This window comes from Castor canadensis, chromosome 9 (assembly GCF_047511655.1).
Source record: "Castor canadensis chromosome 9, mCasCan1.hap1v2, whole genome shotgun sequence".
Lineage (NCBI taxonomy): Eukaryota > Metazoa > Chordata > Mammalia > Rodentia > Castoridae > Castor > Castor canadensis.
In genome coordinates this window covers 112,160,787-112,178,951 of record NC_133394.1, presented here as the reverse complement: position 1 = coordinate 112,178,951, position 18,165 = coordinate 112,160,787, and the positions used below count along the sequence as shown (strand labels likewise).

The 18,165-nt window shown below is 35.1% G+C and overlaps 1 protein-coding gene across 6 annotated transcripts in view; it reads right to left on the bottom strand.

Annotated features, from left to right (window-relative positions):
• Clock (clock circadian regulator) overlaps positions 1–18,165 on the bottom strand; it is a 107,748-nt gene that overhangs the window by 20,088 nt on the left and 69,495 nt on the right. For all 6 annotated transcript variants that reach the window (XM_074042212.1, XM_074042216.1, XM_074042218.1 and 3 more), the window contains 8 exons: positions 12,924–13,013; positions 9,612–9,732; positions 6,598–6,711; positions 6,344–6,462; positions 5,620–5,702; positions 5,313–5,419; positions 4,251–4,398; positions 3,633–3,708 (listed from right to left, as the gene is read on the bottom strand). In XM_074042212.1, the coding sequence (XP_073898313.1) occupies positions 3,633–3,708; positions 4,251–4,398; positions 5,313–5,419; positions 5,620–5,702; positions 6,344–6,462; positions 6,598–6,711; positions 9,612–9,732; positions 12,924–13,013 (858 nt within the window). The remainder of the gene's footprint in view (positions 1–3,632; positions 3,709–4,250; positions 4,399–5,312; positions 5,420–5,619; positions 5,703–6,343; positions 6,463–6,597; positions 6,712–9,611; positions 9,733–12,923; positions 13,014–18,165) is intronic.

Below are 18,165 nucleotides of genomic sequence, written 5' to 3'. Positions count from 1 at the left end.
GATCTTGCAACTCTACTTCTTGGTATATACCAAAAGAAATGAAAGCAGGGACTCAAATAGCTACTTGCTCATAGCAGCATCACTCACAATGACCCAAAAGATGAAAGCAACCTAACTTTCCATGGGGATAAGCAAAATGTTGTATGTAAAGAACATTACAGGAGCATTAAAAGGAGGGGAGTTCTGACACATGCTACAAGATAATATTATACCAAGTAAAATAAGCCAGTCACTAAAGGATACATACTGTATAATTCCACTTATACAAATTTAAAATCCAAGTTAAAAGGTGGTTGCCAAGAGATGGGGAGGAAAGGGAATGGGGAGTTGCTTAATGGGTATTAGATGAAAAAGTCCTGGGCATGGACAATGGGGACATCTGTACAACAGTGGAAATGTACTTAATGACACTGCACTGCACCCTTTAAAATTGTTTAAGTGATGCGGCGCCCGGCTAGCTCAGTCGGTAGAGCATGAGACTCTTAAAATTGTTTAAGTGGTGGTTTTTCACATTATAAAAAGAAACAAGAGAATAAAGACACCATTTTGGTTCACAGAATTAAAGGACAGTAAGCATCTTTGGAACTCAGCATTTGACTGCTCCTAATCTTCTTCACTCCAGTTCTGAACTTTCTCCAGAATTTCAACATCTAAGTGGATCAATCATCCAAAATGCTGTCCTAACCTCTCCACTTTCTATGAATTCCTCATCAATAACCTTTTTCCTAGCCTCACCTTAGTCACTCACCCTCTGCTTTGTCATCACCAAACACTGTGGCACTTCTACAAGTACCACATGTAAACCATACTATCCTATTCCTTTCTAGATCACTTCCTCAAGAGTCCCTGTAGAAACAACTGCAACCAATCTGAAATGATCACTAACTTCAAATGAACACTCCATTCTAGGCAGCAACACTGTTAAATGTTTCTGGAAGGCTCACTTTCCTACTCTTCACACTTGTTCCATGTCTTCTGCACTGTTCTTAAGCCTGCCTCCCTCTCTCAGCTGATAGCCTTGCTTTATGCAGATGAGAACACTTACCTTACCTCCATCAAAGATATAACCCCACCTGCTAATATGGAAGAGTATACCCATTTTTTCTTCCCCATTATGATAGAGCCAAGTATCCTGCTGAAGGCTCTCCATACACAATAGTGGGTAAGAAACAAGTACCTCTTCTTATTTCAGGAAAGCTACATAAAGGGAGGAACATGCATTTGTACACAAACACAAACACACACACACACACACACAATGATCTCAAAGTTACTTAAGGGATAAAGGAATAAAAAGGGATGAGAGTCTGATGTCATACCCAATGCCTAGTCTCCACCCTAAAAGCCATTTGGTTTTTCACCTCCTCTATTTTGCCTCCATTTCCCATTACTTCCCAGCCTCTGAAAGCTTCTTCTACCTGTCCTCACTGTCCATAATTGACAAACTGCTCCATATTCTCCACCGTAGCTCTGAATGTAACTTCACTGGCCTGCTCTAATGAAAGCCCAGATCTCATCAGAGGATACCACTTTCTTTGTATTATTTGTTTAATGATGGTGGTTTTCTCTTTCATCACTCTCTGATCACAGGAAGAGAACTCCTTGTACTGATGGTTCCACACCACTTTCCCTGCCTCTTTTCCTCAAAGTCATAGCCCTGAATCTCACAATCACATTACCATGCAATGTAATGATATCTCTTGTTGCAGTCATGTACCAACCCTGTGGTCACTTCACAGCAAGCATGTAAATTCACTTTTAGCCTCTGGTTCAGAATTCCCCTCATTTATTATATATTCCTAAATTACCTATAATCATGTGTTCAACACCATGAACTTTCTGCCTTACGTCCTCTCCTCTAAGATCTACCAGTCCTCAGTCACCACTTCTTACATCCATACCTCAGAACTGCTACCAATAAGAATAACCTTCCACAATTTCTATTTCAAACATACTATTCTCTAACCACCATTTCCCATATTTCCTACTCTTTTTCTTTAGTTCCAAATTCCAATAATCTTTTAGCTTAAGTGGAATTGATAATATATCAATTCTACCACATTTTCACACTTGCACATTTACTTTACATCTTCTTTCCCCCTCTTTATGCAGCTTAAATTCATGGCTAATTATTATAACCACACACACATCTTTAACTCCCCAGCATCTCCTCTTATCCTTTACAACTTCCTTGGCAAAAGCTCCATGCCAGTTAAATGAATGTTTTGCCTATACTGCACAGCTGATGTATGGTAGAAAAAGACATAACTCTTCTCACTTCAAATTAATGACCAAGAACCTCAAGTGGGCTCTTGATTTGTTTGTCAGAAAGACATCAATTCCCCAGAACATTCACTTTTCTATTCTCTTACATAACCATTTAATACTTTTGTCTGTCTTCTCAAACATCCAACAACTTCTCTCCTAATCTGACTCTTAGCTGGTAACTGTGGTTACTATTTCACTGAGAATATTGCTACAATCTCCCACTACCAAATCTACCTATCTGCCAGCTGGGTTTAACCAGCACTGAGATTTTGCCAAGGAGTGTGATAAGGGGAGACAGAAGGTAGGGAGTTGAAAATACATGCATGATCACAATCATAAGCCATGAATTTAAACTGAACAAAGAGAGAAAAGGGATATAAAGTGAGAGTGTGCCTGTGAAAACTGATACAAACATACTCTATTACCTTTCTCTGTGTTGCTATAAATCAGGGAACAGCCAACTCTTTCTATAATATTGGCTCTTCTAGAGATCAATTTTTTAGGCTTTCAGGGACATACAGTCTCTCTCACAACGAATTAGTGTTGCTGTTGCAGTACAAATGAAGTCACAGACAATATATAAACGATTGAGTGTGGCTGTGTTACTTACAACACTGGAACTTGAATTTGATATACTTTTCATGTGTCATAAAACATTATTATCCCTCTTTTGATTTTTTTCAGCTACTTAAACATGCAAAAGGCATAGTTTGTAGATGTTACAAAACCAACCAGAGAACCAGATCTGGCATTACAGGTCACAGTTTGCCAGTCCTTGCTAAACTCAAGCTGTCCACGCATGTACTAGATTCCATTTTCTTTTACCTAATCACGAACACTGCTGTAGGATTTCTAGTTCTTTCTTTCCCATCATCAACTTATGTTTATCATATAACTATACTTCCACATTTGACAAAAAAAAAAAAAAAAAGAAACCAGAGTCCAAATTCTAACTATAATTTCTCAGTTATATGTCTTTAGAGGGGGTTTCCCCTTGAAACCTCAGTTTCAGTATTTTCAAAGTGGGGATGTTACCTACTAGATAAGGATGTCTAAGGAGGTAAATCACATTTTGTAATTCAAATAAAGAACCTAACCAAAGTCCAACACATTGTAGGTAATTAACAACTATAGTTTTAATCTGAGATAAGCTATCTCTCACCTAATCATTACTAAGTGGCAGGACTTTCAATTCTCTTGTAAAAGTGAAAGAAATTTTAAAATATTAAAAATAAAAGTAAATAGTTAAGTTGTCATATCCTTGCCATAGTTGAGAAAATGAAATATCTGAAAGTAACTTTCCTATTAATCACTGAGTTTCATTTCATTAAGAAGAAATTAGGTAAATACTATAAAAAACATACTTTGTCAGCAGCTGTCTCAGGAAGAGACTCTTCAATGCCAAGCTCTCGCCGTCTTTCAGCCCTAACTTCTGCATAACTATAAATGGAGAGAATTAAATTTTAATGTTTGGTCATTCACTTAAAATACCTTAGACATGTAACCATTCAGTGTTTGTTATGTGTCTCATTTGTTCTTCATTAATTCTGAACTGTTGTCTATATGCTACATAAACCTAACATACATCTACAATGCACTATCTTAACTCAATCTGCATTTTCCTATGTATTTTTCTATGAATGATCTGTAACTAAAAGCACGTAAATTAATAGAAACCAAATAAAGGAAGAGGATGCTTATCTACTCCAGTTTTCCTTTTGCGTGACTGCTTTTGGTACATAATGACAGTACAATTTTCTGCTATAAAACACAAGTTCATACTCAACATTATATAGCCATCTATTACCCATATGATATTCCTATACAATGCCTATAAGTAAATTTAATAACATATTGAAGATATATTAAAAATGCTAAAATATTGCTTTGTTGCTCACTAACAAATCATTCATAAAAATTACATTACCAAAATCATTATTAGAGGTTACTTAAATTCAGAAATTTTCTACAAAAATTGTTACCTTACTACAGTGTGGGTACAAACAATAAATTCTGGCCTTGAATTCCACTGATGATAAGTGATATAATAGTGAGTTTGAAGCCAAATCCACTGTTGCCCTTTGGTCAGGAATCTGTAATAACATGATTTGCCTTTCCCATATTGCATTACTAAAGAGAAAAGGAAAAAAATTTTTTGATTCATATTTAGTTAGGAAGAATCCGGATTTTTGGCCAAAAGCTATCCATTTACATTTAAATCTATATATATGAAATTATTTGGGGGCTTTTCAAAAACATATATATCAATTATAATAAAATGCTATTCTTTGTTTTAGAGACAAGGCCCACGCTTGCCTCAAAACTCACTATGTAGCGCAGGCAGGCCTTTAATTTAGGATTCTTCTGCCTCAGTCTCCAGAGTACTTGGATTACAGGCATGCCCTACCATGCCTGGCAAGAAAATGCTACTCTTTTCATAAAAAGTTAATTTCATCTAAAAAAAAATCTTTTCAAGCTAGTTAAGGACCCAAGCAATTATGAGATCTATGAGTGTCAACTTTCTAGTCAGTTACTGCTCATCTCAGACACAATTAAATCCCAAATACTCAAGGATTTACAATGTTGACATCTTGCTTCACAGATACCTGAGAGTAACAAGAAGTAATCACACGTGACATTTTCTCCACACTGTCAGATACAGTACGTCTGAGGCACTCACTGTAAACTGTAACTAACCAAATCAAAATAATTTCACTACTTTAAGTGCCTGTTAAGTGCAGTTATTTCCCAAAGCATGCTCTGCAGACTTTAAGTTCTGAAGACTTTAAACAAATGTCAAGCCAAAATTGGAATTTGTGGCAATTAATCTGGAAAATTTTGTATTTTTTAAATGTAGTAGAATATTTTGCTTTACATGGATCTACTGGGACTTATAGGTCAATTTTAATTTAAACTTGTTTCTACTTTACAAATTCACAAAAATGGTTATATATCTTTTTTTAACACTTTGTATTAGTAGGAAAGAATTTCTGCTTATATGATTTAAAGCAGTATTATCACCAGAAATATTAAAATCTACTTACAGTGCTCATGACATTTGGCCAGGTTTTCCAGGTCATCCACATGATAATAATCATAGCCTGATGTTCCCAGAACTTCAAATGGCAAATATCCTATTATTGGTGGTGCCCTAAATTACATAGTAAAAACAGTATTATAATTTTTCCATAAGAAATATTTCAACTAAAAATCAATTTTGGGGGTTATTTTTTGAAAAATGAATAATGGATTTGAAAGTCCTGATGAGAAAAAAGGTTTGTCCCTAAAATCCATGACTGTCAGAAATTATACAGCAATTACCGTTTTATGAAATTAAAAAAATGAAGTTACCTGTGATCTAGAAAAAGGAACTTCCATTCTAAACTATGTCTAGATGTAAACTCTTCATTGGGTTCTTCAACAGTACACATTTCCTACAAGTAAATTAATAAATAAAATTTAGAAATACTTTCCCGGGTCCTTTGAAGAATCCTAAATATTGTTAGACATAATCATTATTATGATTATGTCTAACTTTTACCTCAACAAATTTCAACACATTTTAATTTTTCTAGTACTAAAACATGTGACAGGTTTAGGAATATAGCTCAGTGGTAAAGCACTAACCTACCAAGTACAAAGCCCTGTGGCATTTGATCCCCAACACAATCAATCAATCAATAAAATTCAATTAAAAATCATATTTTAAAACACAGCAATAAGTAATACTGATGCAAGCTCGGCATAAGTACTTCTCATTTTACACATTTCCCATTTACTCATAGATTTATAAATCCTAATCCTGAATTTAGACTTCTCTGTATGTCTGTCTGTATGTTCCAATGCATCTCAAACTCAGTATCCCCTTAAAGTGAATGAACTGCCTTACTCCTCAAACCAGTTATACAATTCCCATTGTTCAAAGACATCACGACCATTATATTTAATGACTCATAGCCACTACTTCCTTCAATGTTTGCAGGAAGTTTCAATGAGACAACCCAAAAATTACATAAGGACAACTCTCATAATGTCAGCTGAAATTTCCTTTGAGCAGTTAAAATTAGAAACATACCTTGATGAACTGAGGTGTAGCTAATCTGACAGTAGCTACAAAACAAACTCTATCTTCATAAGAAGGCCTATGTGTGCGTTGTATAGTTCCTTCAAAACCATTGTGTGCTGAGGTGGATACTAAAACAGTAAAGAAATATGTACCATCAGTTAATCCAGTAAAACCTAGTTGTTAGCAATATTCCAACATCTGTGTCTTAATGCTTAGAAAAATTCCACACTAAAACATATTGTAAAAGCAGCGTTTTAACTCACCACTGTTTAAAGATTTGAAATTTCCTATAAATCTCACATATTCATAGGTAGATGGCTCCTTTGGGTCTATTGTTCCTCGAAGCATATGACAACAGAACTCTAGCTGATTTTTTGCTGAAATAAGCAATAAAAAGTTGGATGAGTTCACAACCATTTTCTACAACAGAAGTCTTACTTGACATTTTATTTAGCCCATAAAAGTAGAGTTCCTGCAGGAGATGTCTCACCTAGTACAAGCAATTTACTGTTTCTCCACTTACCTGTCCTTCCTTCTCATTCTTCACTCTAATTTCAAAGAAAGGCTTTGTTTCCCATTCTAAAGCTGTTTTTATGTCTATCTTGAACAGTTTTTCCTACCATCCCTAGGACCAGGGCCACACCACTTGTTGCTCTTTCCTTTAACACACACAAATTCTCTTCTTTGAGTCCTTACTTTCTGCAATCTCAACCAAAAGGTCTTTCATGATAATCTCTTTAGCACCAGAGATCTCCTTCCTTTTCAATATATGCTCCAGTTTGCATGTATTCATTTCCCTTAAATTCATGCACTGTGGCTTTTATTCTCACACCCCAACAGCAACTACTCTTCCAAATATTACTGACATTTGTATTGCCCACTTCAATAGTTTTTCCTCATGGACTCCTACCTCTTCTTAAAACTCACACTTCAAGCTAGAAGCATGGCTAAAGTGTTAAAGAGCACTAGACAGGCATCAGACTTGAGTTCAAAACCCCACCACCACCAAAATGAACCAATAACAACAACAACAAAAAAAAACCACAGCAAAAAACAAGACCAAGTCACACTTCCTTAGTTTCACTGCATGAACTTGTCTTCTTACCTTACTGATCATTCCTATCTCTTCTAATTCATCTGCAAACTAGGGACTTTCAACAAAGCTTCTTTTGATCTTGATCTTCTGCAACCCTGTATAGACTGATAGACTAGTCTTGGTAGGCTTACTAACTCCTACATCTATCTCCCCACAACTCTAACATTTTATGTAGGACAAAAATCTCATAGTACTATTTGTTTTCAGGACATTTCTGCTTTATTGTACCATTACTAACTTAAAGTATTTGAAAATGAATTTATCCTTTCTTCCTAAGTCAGGTGTCTCTCTTTGCCTTATATGTTTTTTTCCCACATTCAAAATCATATCCATACCCCCTTTACATGTTAATTTAGTCTCTTTCTTCCCATTGCAAGTCCCAAGTCTAATGTGTCACCAGCACCTGCTTTTTATTTCACCAAGGAAACTCCCATAAATCATTTTTTCCCAAATGAGCACTTATTATCATCAACTCAGAGCAGTCACAAATCACCTCGGACTTAGGTAAATGAACCATTTGTTCATTGTGTTTCCAAATTATTGCTTCTGATTCATCCCTTCCAGCTACTCTTAGACCCATATTCTCTCCTTGCTCTACACGTTTACCTCAAGCAATACCATTCAATCCATGACTTCAAATATGGTTTATAGGCATCTATATGGATTCTATATCTAATATCTAGCCCGAATCTTTCTTCTAAGTATCAGATTTAAGTGACCTATTAATCAATGTCATATGAAGTTGATTATAAAAAAATGTAAAATGGTCATTAAGTGAATTTTTCTGGTCTGTAGTTTTTCTCAACTCATTCTGAAAGGCTATCCATACTTATCAAAGACATAATTCAATACAAAGTTATGTATATATGTATATGTGTAAGCACATAAATCTCAACACTTAGATTGTATATTAAGAATCTGAAGATACAAAGAACCTCTAAGGTGATTAATGTCATTATTAACAGATAAGGCAAAATTTAAAAAACTGATTTAAAAACATGTTTAATGGCCACATACAGTGATGCAACAAATTTAGATTTTACACAAAGCAAAGAAAATGAGTTACTCTGGTCAAACTGATTCACCCAATGAACCTAAGGAAATGTCTAATTATACCATAATAATTAATGTTTCTCTTTTCTCTTTTAGCAGTACTGGAATTTGAACTCAGGACTTGCCAGGCAGGTGCTCCACCAGCCCATTCCTGTGTTAGGCATTTCCAGATAGGGTCTCTAGAACTATTTGCCTGGAATGGCTTCAAACTGCAATCCTCCTGATCTCTGACTTCTAAGTAGCCAGGATTATAGGTGTGAGGCACCAGCACCTGGTTATTTTGTTTCGTGATGGCAGGGACTATCTTCATTGTTCTTGTTACTTTTTATAATATAGCAATTAGATATGTCCAATAAAGGATTATTTAATTCAGTGTAATTAACAGAGCAAATATTTTTTCTTTTAAAAATAATTTCATGTCAGATGCCAGTGGCTCACGCCTGTAATCCTGGCTACGTGGGAGGCTGAGATTGAGAGGACTGCTGTTCAAGGCCAGTCAGGGCAAAAAAGTTAGCAAGACCCGCTCTCAAGAGAAAAAAGCTGGTGTGGTGTTGTACGTCTGTCCTCTCAGCTATGGCAAAAAGTACACAATGGAAGGACTGCAGTTCAGGCTAAACTAAGCAAAAAACAAAGCCCTGTCTCCAAAATAATCAGAGCATAAAGGGCTGGAGGGGTGGTTCAAGTAGAAGAGCACCTGCCTAAAAAGTGCAAAGCCCTGAGTTCAAACTCTGGTACCACCAAAGTAATAATAATTTTAAAAGAACAGACTTCTTTTCCAGAGTTTGGTTAATAATGAAGAAAATGAGAATGTTTAATTTTGTCTCAATAAATACAGTAAAAGTTTATTTAAAACTTAAAAATATATTGCCAAGTTCTATTTTTGTGAAAAACTCAGTTTTATGGCATAACTGTGATCATACTTCTCACAACAAATAAGAGTTCAATATACTCTGTAATAGATTTCACTTTTAATATGAACATAATTCCATTATATACACATATAAATATTCAAAAAGCCAAAGCTGTATTTTAGCTTAAACATGTCTATGTTTTTCATAAACTTACAAAAGCAAAGGATAATGCTATTAAATATAACATGTGAATTTCTGCTTAAGAGTTACTACTTACATTTTAAGTATTCAGGGGTTACTGAATCACTTTCCAGCAGATGGGTAGAGAGTATTTTATAAACCTCTGAATGTTCCCCCTCTGGGATAAAATTAAATATACTTTGATCCACAAGATCAGACTGAAAAAGAAATTTTAAAAAATAAAATAATTTCATCATTCAAGAGGCATTTTTGTTTAAAGTGTATGATTACTATTAAAACAACAGACAAACATATGATTTTCTATTATCTATAAAATCCAACAAATGTAAAGTTATAAACTATATCTTAAAGAAACAAGCTTGATGGCTGGGTGTGTGACTCAAGTAGAAGGTAGAACATTTGCCTAACAAGTGTGAGGCCCTGAGTTCAAACCCCAATATCACCCTCCTCCCCCACAAAGAAACCCCTGATATATTATTTGCAAAGCTGAGTTTCACTACATTTGAACATTTTAAAATACAGTAGTACTGAGCAAGTTAAGAACAAAAGTCTGGCTATATGACATAGCCCTACCATTTATTTAAGCTTATGGTGTTATACATGACCACAAAGGACCAGCAAAGAGCTAAATGAAGAGATCTGACTCTGGTGTCATTTCTGTTGTGTGTATCCTTCTGCTCTTATTTCACCTTTTCCAGGCATCTATCCTAAATCCCACTTCAAAATGTCTTGCCCCAAAAGGGCAACTAGTAAGGTAAAAATATGACCGTTCCTATCCCTAAGTACCAATCACAATGAAATTCCAGCAACTTTACACGTCTACTGAGTCCAGTTCATTCTACTGGATTTCTCTGCATTTCCAAGCTGCTCAGTAGATCCTAGGGATATGGAGGTGGTACCTCAAGAATAGTGGAGGCATGGGTGGGAGCCCAGGGAAGTGAAAAGGAGCTGTGAAGGCAGGACTGCATTCAAAGTAGAACCACCTTCATTTTATATACATATTGGCAGTACTAGAGTTTGAACTCAGGGCCTCAAGCTTGCTAGGTAGGTGCTCTACTTGAGCCATACCCCGAGGCCTGGTTTATATTTTATACATTTATAAAGGTTTTGTTTGAAGAGCTCCACTGCTTAAAAAAAAATCTAAAATAAAATTTAAAAGGAGCCTCTGGGGAGGATGGGAGGCAAGAAAGGGGAGCTTTACTACTAATTGTACATTCACGCTCTTTCTGCCTTCTGTCTAGCCATCAAGGTTCACCCCATGAAGTAGAACAGCCTTCCCCCAGCTCCTCACTTCCGTATCTTTTGTCTTTTAAAGACTAGTTCAAATAATTTCCTTCAAAACAGCATTCCCTTAGCATAAAAATCCTTAAGAAAAATAATAAAATTCCTTTAGTACTTATTACTCACATCAGGCATTTCCCATAAAAAGGCATTTATTATATATTAATACAATAAATGATTTAAGGTCAAAGAGTTATTTGATAATGACTTAAGGGGTAACTGCACCCAAATATATGTATGTTTTAAAAAGCAATTCTTATGGAAGTCTAAAAAGCTGCTAGAGCTGAAGAAATGAATGAAAATTTCAGTTATGAATAACAAATGGTAAAAAATTGTCTCATGTTGATAATAAAGTATCAAATGATGAGCACTGGAAAGAATGTAAAAATTAGTCTTGAAAGAAAACAATTTAAAATAACAACTAAAATTTCCATTTCGAGAATAATTATGGTATTCCACTATTGTTTATCTTACCAACAACTTCTTTTACTACTACTTCACTGCATTATGACTCAATCTATTTCACCCCTTTTTATCTATAAATTCATTGGATGTTTCCTGTTCACAGAGAAAAGAATATAAATGGCTAGCATCCTGAGTATCATCATAAGCAGTGCTTCCCCACTCTGCTTCTCCTTTTCCACTGACCATTACACTTAACAGTCTCTACACCAGGGTAATCACATTTGATGTTAAAATAATATCCATTCATTTCCCAAACACAATTCAAACAGAAGAAAAGAAAATGGTAGCTTTCTGAATTCTTTTATCTCTCTCAACCATTTGTGTGAAGGAATGAAAGTTATATGACATATTTTTACACTGGGTCAATGTTAATACCATTTAGTGGAAATTACAACTATTACCAATCTTTTCCCTTAGGTAAATAAAGGACAGTTAAATAATGACTCCTACAGACAATAGCTGCTTAAAAGGACTGAAGCTCCTTCAAAAAAAAAGTCAAATATATTTTGGATATAACATTTTTAAACAACTGTGTTCCTATTTATAGGCAGAAGGGACAAAAATTCTGACCCCCTCAATTAACCTTTCACTGTCATCATTTAACTATTCAAAAACTTTCAAATCATATTTCTGCATATCATTTTTTAGATGCTGGGCTTATTACCTACTATTTGAACTTACAGAAAAAGAAAAACCCTAGAAAAACAGTAAAGTCATTTTCTATGTGAACCAAAGTACATTATTTACTGCCTGACTTTCAATAAAAAATTGCCCTTTCAGAGTTTGACCTTTTAAGTATAAAGTCCATTCTCTTTGTAATGTATGAAATACCAGAGGAACCAGAAGGAGGGAAATAGAGCATAAAGTATCTTTTGAAAGAAGTATTTACTTTGCATTGTTATAAATTTTCAAAGGACAGGCATAGAGTCATTTTTAAGTAATACTAGAATATTTACACCACAAGCCCGTCTTAGATAACAATATTTAAGTAAAGCTGCAAATTCATTTTAAAAACTACCAAGTGCAGCAGAGCATTTAGCACAGTATAGATGTTCGATAAATACATACTGAGTAAAAAAGCAGACAGACAACTGAGGTATTCATCATCTCAATCACAATTTCACAATACACTTCTAATTCTTTATATCTTTTTAGTCATACTGACAACAAATTGAACACAGCCAGTATTACATCACCAAATCAACTCAAATTGAGTAAAAGTTCTGCACTCACTATTTTTAGTGCATTTTTAGAAGTCATTCTTTTGAAAAAATTACTTATGAGTGCCTCTAAATACAAACAAGTATCTTGTAGAAATCTGGTTATTCTCAGGATATTCTCAATGTTTTTAAATCTACATCTGGCCAATTAAAAAGCAAACGCTGAAAAGTTAACTTTAAATAAAAAAGGGAAGAAAAACACAGGTTAAAGTGGTGGGAGAATATTACATTACTAGACATTAGTTTATAGTCATGACTGATCTGAGAAAATACAGCAACACTGAAATAAAGATGTACTTGGAGGTTTCATTGCTACCCTTCAGCCATTGTTCAATATTGCTCTCAAGGTCCATTTCCTAGTACTTAGACTATTTAAAAATAGCCATTAAATAATAAAGAGATTATATGATTTTTATACTTACTGGTAATTGTTCAAGTAACGAAGTTACACTCTCAGACACATATATTATATTTCCATCTGTCATGATTGCTAAAAAAAAACCATCAAGAGCCTGAAATTAAACATAATGGTCAGTTAAATGAAAAGAAAAAGTATTTCACAAGATAGAAATAAGATGACAAGGAAATGTCTATAATACTGTCAAAATGCTAGCCTTTCCCATTTATAGTATCTTAGTATTTATTTAGATGTATCTTTAAATGCTTCTGAGGTAAAAAAAAAATCTCTCTCTGGTTGTCTATTAGACAGTTGGTTTCTAAAGACAGGGACTTAATGTTCTGCCTTTACTGCTATCTATATAATCAAATATATAGTACAGCACAGCATGGCTTATTTGAAGATGCTCTTATCTCCACAGTACACAAACCACCAACATCATGACTTAGGCACACAAAAGTATAGGACTAAAGTGTCAGGAAATACATATATTGAATACAGTGAAGAGAGTGGCAGGATATTAAGCTGAACAGCTAAGCTGAGACCAAATCATGAAAGGCCTTGAATCCCAGTTTGGAATAGGGCTTTATTCTATGCACAATGGGAAGCCAACAGAAGATTTCAAGACTAGGGAGTGGTTCAATGTGAGTAATCTGGAAGAAGTTTATAAAATGGATTTAGAGAAAGAGAACTGAGTCATGAAAATCTGACTTTTGATATAATTTTAGGCAAATTAATGAGAATCTGAACAAAATCAGTAGCAATGGGAAAAGAGAAAAGATTAGCCAAGCACTGAGTAATGTGAATTTCCTCAGAAGAGACTTCACATCACAGGATACAAAAGACTTAACAAAGTAATCCTATACTTTGTATTTTTTCAAAGTATTTTCATCTGAGAGTCCTGGAAGCAAAAATGACAGCCAAAGAAAGGAGGTCTCCAGAAAAAAGAAGCATGGTAAGACAAATACTTGGAAAAATTACCTACATATGGGGATGAGCAGAAGGAAAACAACCACTGAAATGACAGAGAAGATAGAACTCACTGTCATTAAAGAAGTTAGTGGAACAGAATGTGGTGAGGTCAGCAAGGAAGCAGAGGGATGGTATAGTACACAATGAGACCAAAAAGGTAAGGAATGAAAAGTTAAGAAAAGAATTCTGGTGATTTTCAAAAGAATAAGGTCAATAGGGAGGCAAGTCAGAGTTTAGAATGAGTAAATGATCACAGGCTATCATAAACTTGAGAAGGTAAAGAGAAAGGGCAATAGTTTTAAAGCAAACAAATGTCAAAGGAACACTTTAAAAAACAAAAAAGATCAACAAATGTATTTGTAGGTTAAGGGAAAGGAGATCAGCGGAGAAGTTGAAGATAATAACTTAAGAGTTCTCTCAAAGGATAACAACTTCTGGTAGGAACCACATGTATTGTAGTCATCCATGGCTCTGAAGCACCTAACACATGTGTGGCACACGCACAAAGTACTTGTTGAGCAGGGAGCTGCTGACTCACATCTATAATCTTAGCTACTTGGTACACTGTAATTGGGAGGATGTGGTTTGAGATAAGCCTTTTAAAATATAAGTGAGACCCCATCTCGAACAATAGTTAGGTGTGGTGGTGTACACCTGTCATCCATAAAATAGGAGGATCTTGGTCCAGGCCAGTCTGGGCAAAAATCAAGACCTATCTCAAAAATAACCAGAGCAAAAAGGGCTGGAGGCATGGTTCAAGTGGTAGAGCGCCTGCCAAGCAAGCAACTCTGAATTCAAACCCCAGTACTGCCAAAAAAAAAGTACTTGGAGTATATAAATGATGGATCTGGAAGTAAAAACTTCTCTTTAATTCTGAGTAATTGTAGCATGTATAGAAAAAGGTGTGCTTCTCCACCTGCTCTCCCACTGGGGGAGGGATGTAGGTATCAGCAAGAACATAAACTGAGTACATGGCTATCTTCTAGAATAGTTCGCTATCTAACCTGTTTGTAGGTAATGGAGGAGGGGCTAGAAATCTCACACTTTAAGCCAACTCACAAATCATCAAAAATACAGAGAACTCTTTAGTACAATAATGCCAGTATTATTCTATTATCATTTTCATTGGTAATTATTACTACTACTTTGAATAGGGTTAAACGATGTTAAAAAAGAAAATGATGCTTTTTCTCATGTGAAACTAAAATGTCTCCTCTCAAAGTAAATGTTCCTAGGACATTTGCTAGCAACTGGAATGCAGCTCTCTTCTGTAATGAGAATGAACTGAAATCAGAACTCTTAATAACTTAAACTTACTTCTAGATCTAAATTCTCCTCTTTCCTCTTTCAAAGCAAGCAGAGAAAAGCCTCCAACAGCTTCTTGCCAACATCTTGACACAAAAAAAGAATCAAGGCCCAGACATCTTTTGAATGGAGGGATAAAATTCCCCACGAATGTATGTGGTTTGAGAAAGGACCCTTTAGAGACGTGGAAGAACAGGGAAGAGAACATCTTCACTTCACAACTGGAGTGTGAGTTTATCCCTTCCCCCACACTGTTTGAATAAAGGAAAAGGATTCATTAGTTATTTGGCATCTACTTGACCCATGCAATAGTGATTTAGTCTGGGGAAGATTGGAATGGAAGTACTACGGAAGGCAACAGAAGTTCTTTGTGGATCTTCAGGAAAAATGAGGCTAGCACTAAGCACTAGCCCTTCCCTTGTGGATCACAGAGAGAGAGCTCTTGGCCAGCAAGGAGAAAGCTACATACTAGATGACTTCACATACAGATGGCTACAGAGATCTGATCAGGCTAAACTGTCCTCTCTGCCTTGTCTCCTCCTAGTCCTCCAGAAATAGTAAGAAATATTCCTCAAGCAACAGAGAGAGAAGGGAGAGGGAAAGGTGCAGTAGAAGATTGGAAAGAGCCAACATAAATGTTAAAAGTGAATTTTAAGACACCGGTTCCAGTTCTTCCACAGTTAGCTATCTGACCATGGACAAGCTACAACTGATCTGGGCATCATCATAAAATGCAGAGGTTGAGCTAAATGATCTAATTTATTCTACCGCATATCTAACATTCCAAGATACAGCCTGCACCTGAAATTCTGCTGACAATGTTATGGGGCCTGCTCATCTGCAATCTGATCAACACAACTAGCCAAGAGCAACACAATTAGGTTATGCTCTAGCCAAATAAACTTACAATCAGTTCCATTTTATGAACAAAACCAGTTCTACATTATGAATCAAAATTTTTCATATTCAATCAGCATATTTGGGAGGACTTTAATTAGGTATCTGAAGTCAAATGTAAACAAACATCTGGACTAGGTATAATGTCTACACATATACACCTGCATCCTTCATCTTCATATACTAATGTTACAAGGTACACTTAAATAGTTAAATTGTACATATTAAAATAAAAATACTCTTGACATATTAAAAATAGATAAATACAACATTTTTTAGGAATGTAAATCTAATATGCATGAGGATAATCATGATAATTAATTTATATTTTCAAAGTTTACTATTTTCTGTTATAAATAATGTCATCATCTCTGGAATCTTTGGTTTATTTTTTTCTTTGATACTTACCTATGTATGCATGACATGTGCCTTAGCAACTAATAAAATCTTTTCATTATGGAAAAAAATGTGAAGATAACATTTTGTTTAGATTAGCAATGAAACAGGTAATTTTCTTACATTAAGGTTATTAATAAGTAAGAACAGATAATTACACTTTTTTAATTTATAAGAAAATTTCCATAAGTAATTTATAATGAACACAGACAATCTTATTGATAATATATTATAATGAAATAAAAATTAAAAATTAGCCAGGGACCAGTGGCTCATGCCTGTAATCCTAGCAATTTGGAGGCAGAGACTAGGAGGCTTGAGGTTCGAGGCCAGCCTGGGCAAAACGCTCAAGAGACAGAAAAAAGTTGAGAATGGTGGCACATGTCTGTCAGCCCCGTTAGTACAGGAAGCACAAACAGGAAGACCAGGATCCAGGCTGGCCTAGGCAAAAAGCAAGACCCTATGTCAAAAACAACCAGAACAAAAGAGCTGGAGGCACAGTTCTGAGTGCAAACCACAGTATCACCTAAACAAATAAACAAACAAAAACTAAATAAGTCATTTCCTTTCTCTGTTGTAGACATATGCTTGGGTATGCCCTTTCATAAATATTACTTATATCGTTAAGATATTTTTAGGTAATATCCAACTACTTTTCAGAGGAAAGTTTAATACAATGAGGAACACCTTTGGCTTGTGTGTTAAGTATATACTAATTTAAAGACCTAATTGCTGGTTTCAGAGCTGAAAATTCCCCTTGCCATGCCAGTTTTCGCTGACTGAGAAGAAAAGCACTGTGCACAGTGGCTAAGGGCATCAGAGACCAAGCTGTTTGCAGTGGATTCCATTATTAGCTACACGACTTTGGGCAAATTTCCTAATGCTTTTGTTCTTTGATTTCCTTACCTAGAGAAAGAGATATTAATGTCTACTTCATAATACTAGTTGTTATGACACACAGATGCTAGTGACTACTTCATAAGACTGTTGTAAGGATCAATGAGTAAATATGCGAAGTGTTTCATTTTTAGAGGCTTAAATATTTACAATATATTTACACTCCAACAAATTTTCATATAGCAATGTTTCTACTGAATACACAAAGAATCCAGCACCTAACTGTTCCATCTAAAGTATAAGCCAAAAAAAAAACTCCTCATTATTTGCAAAATACTGTTTTTACTTCAGACTTTTCATATAAATCTACAAAGACATTCTGAGACACAGCCATTATACACATACATGACACAGATAAATGCTCAAGGTGTAAAACAACACAAACAAGGGGCCAGCACATCATTCAACAACCTCTACATTCTTATCTCAATTACTTTCTTGTATTCTTTCTATGTCCACTTTCTTAGAGAGTTTTTTTTTTTTTTTTGGAGAGAGGGTCTGTTGCCCATGCTGGCCACCAATCCCTGATCCTCCTGTCTCAGCCTCTGGAGTAGCTGGGACTGGTCCCTTAAGCATCTATTTTTCTTGTCATTAACTGTTGCTTACAAAGTGTCCTATTCAAAGTTTTCATGGAAATTTGATACTGAATTCTGGATCTGTGCACAGATGATATGTTGTTCTTCATATGAAGAGATTAAAGAGTAGGAAAATAAAATTAATAGGTATGAGTGATTCAAAATGTTTGTGCATTTTGTAATTGGTTATATGAGATAATAAGGTCTGCAATTATAAGTAAAAAT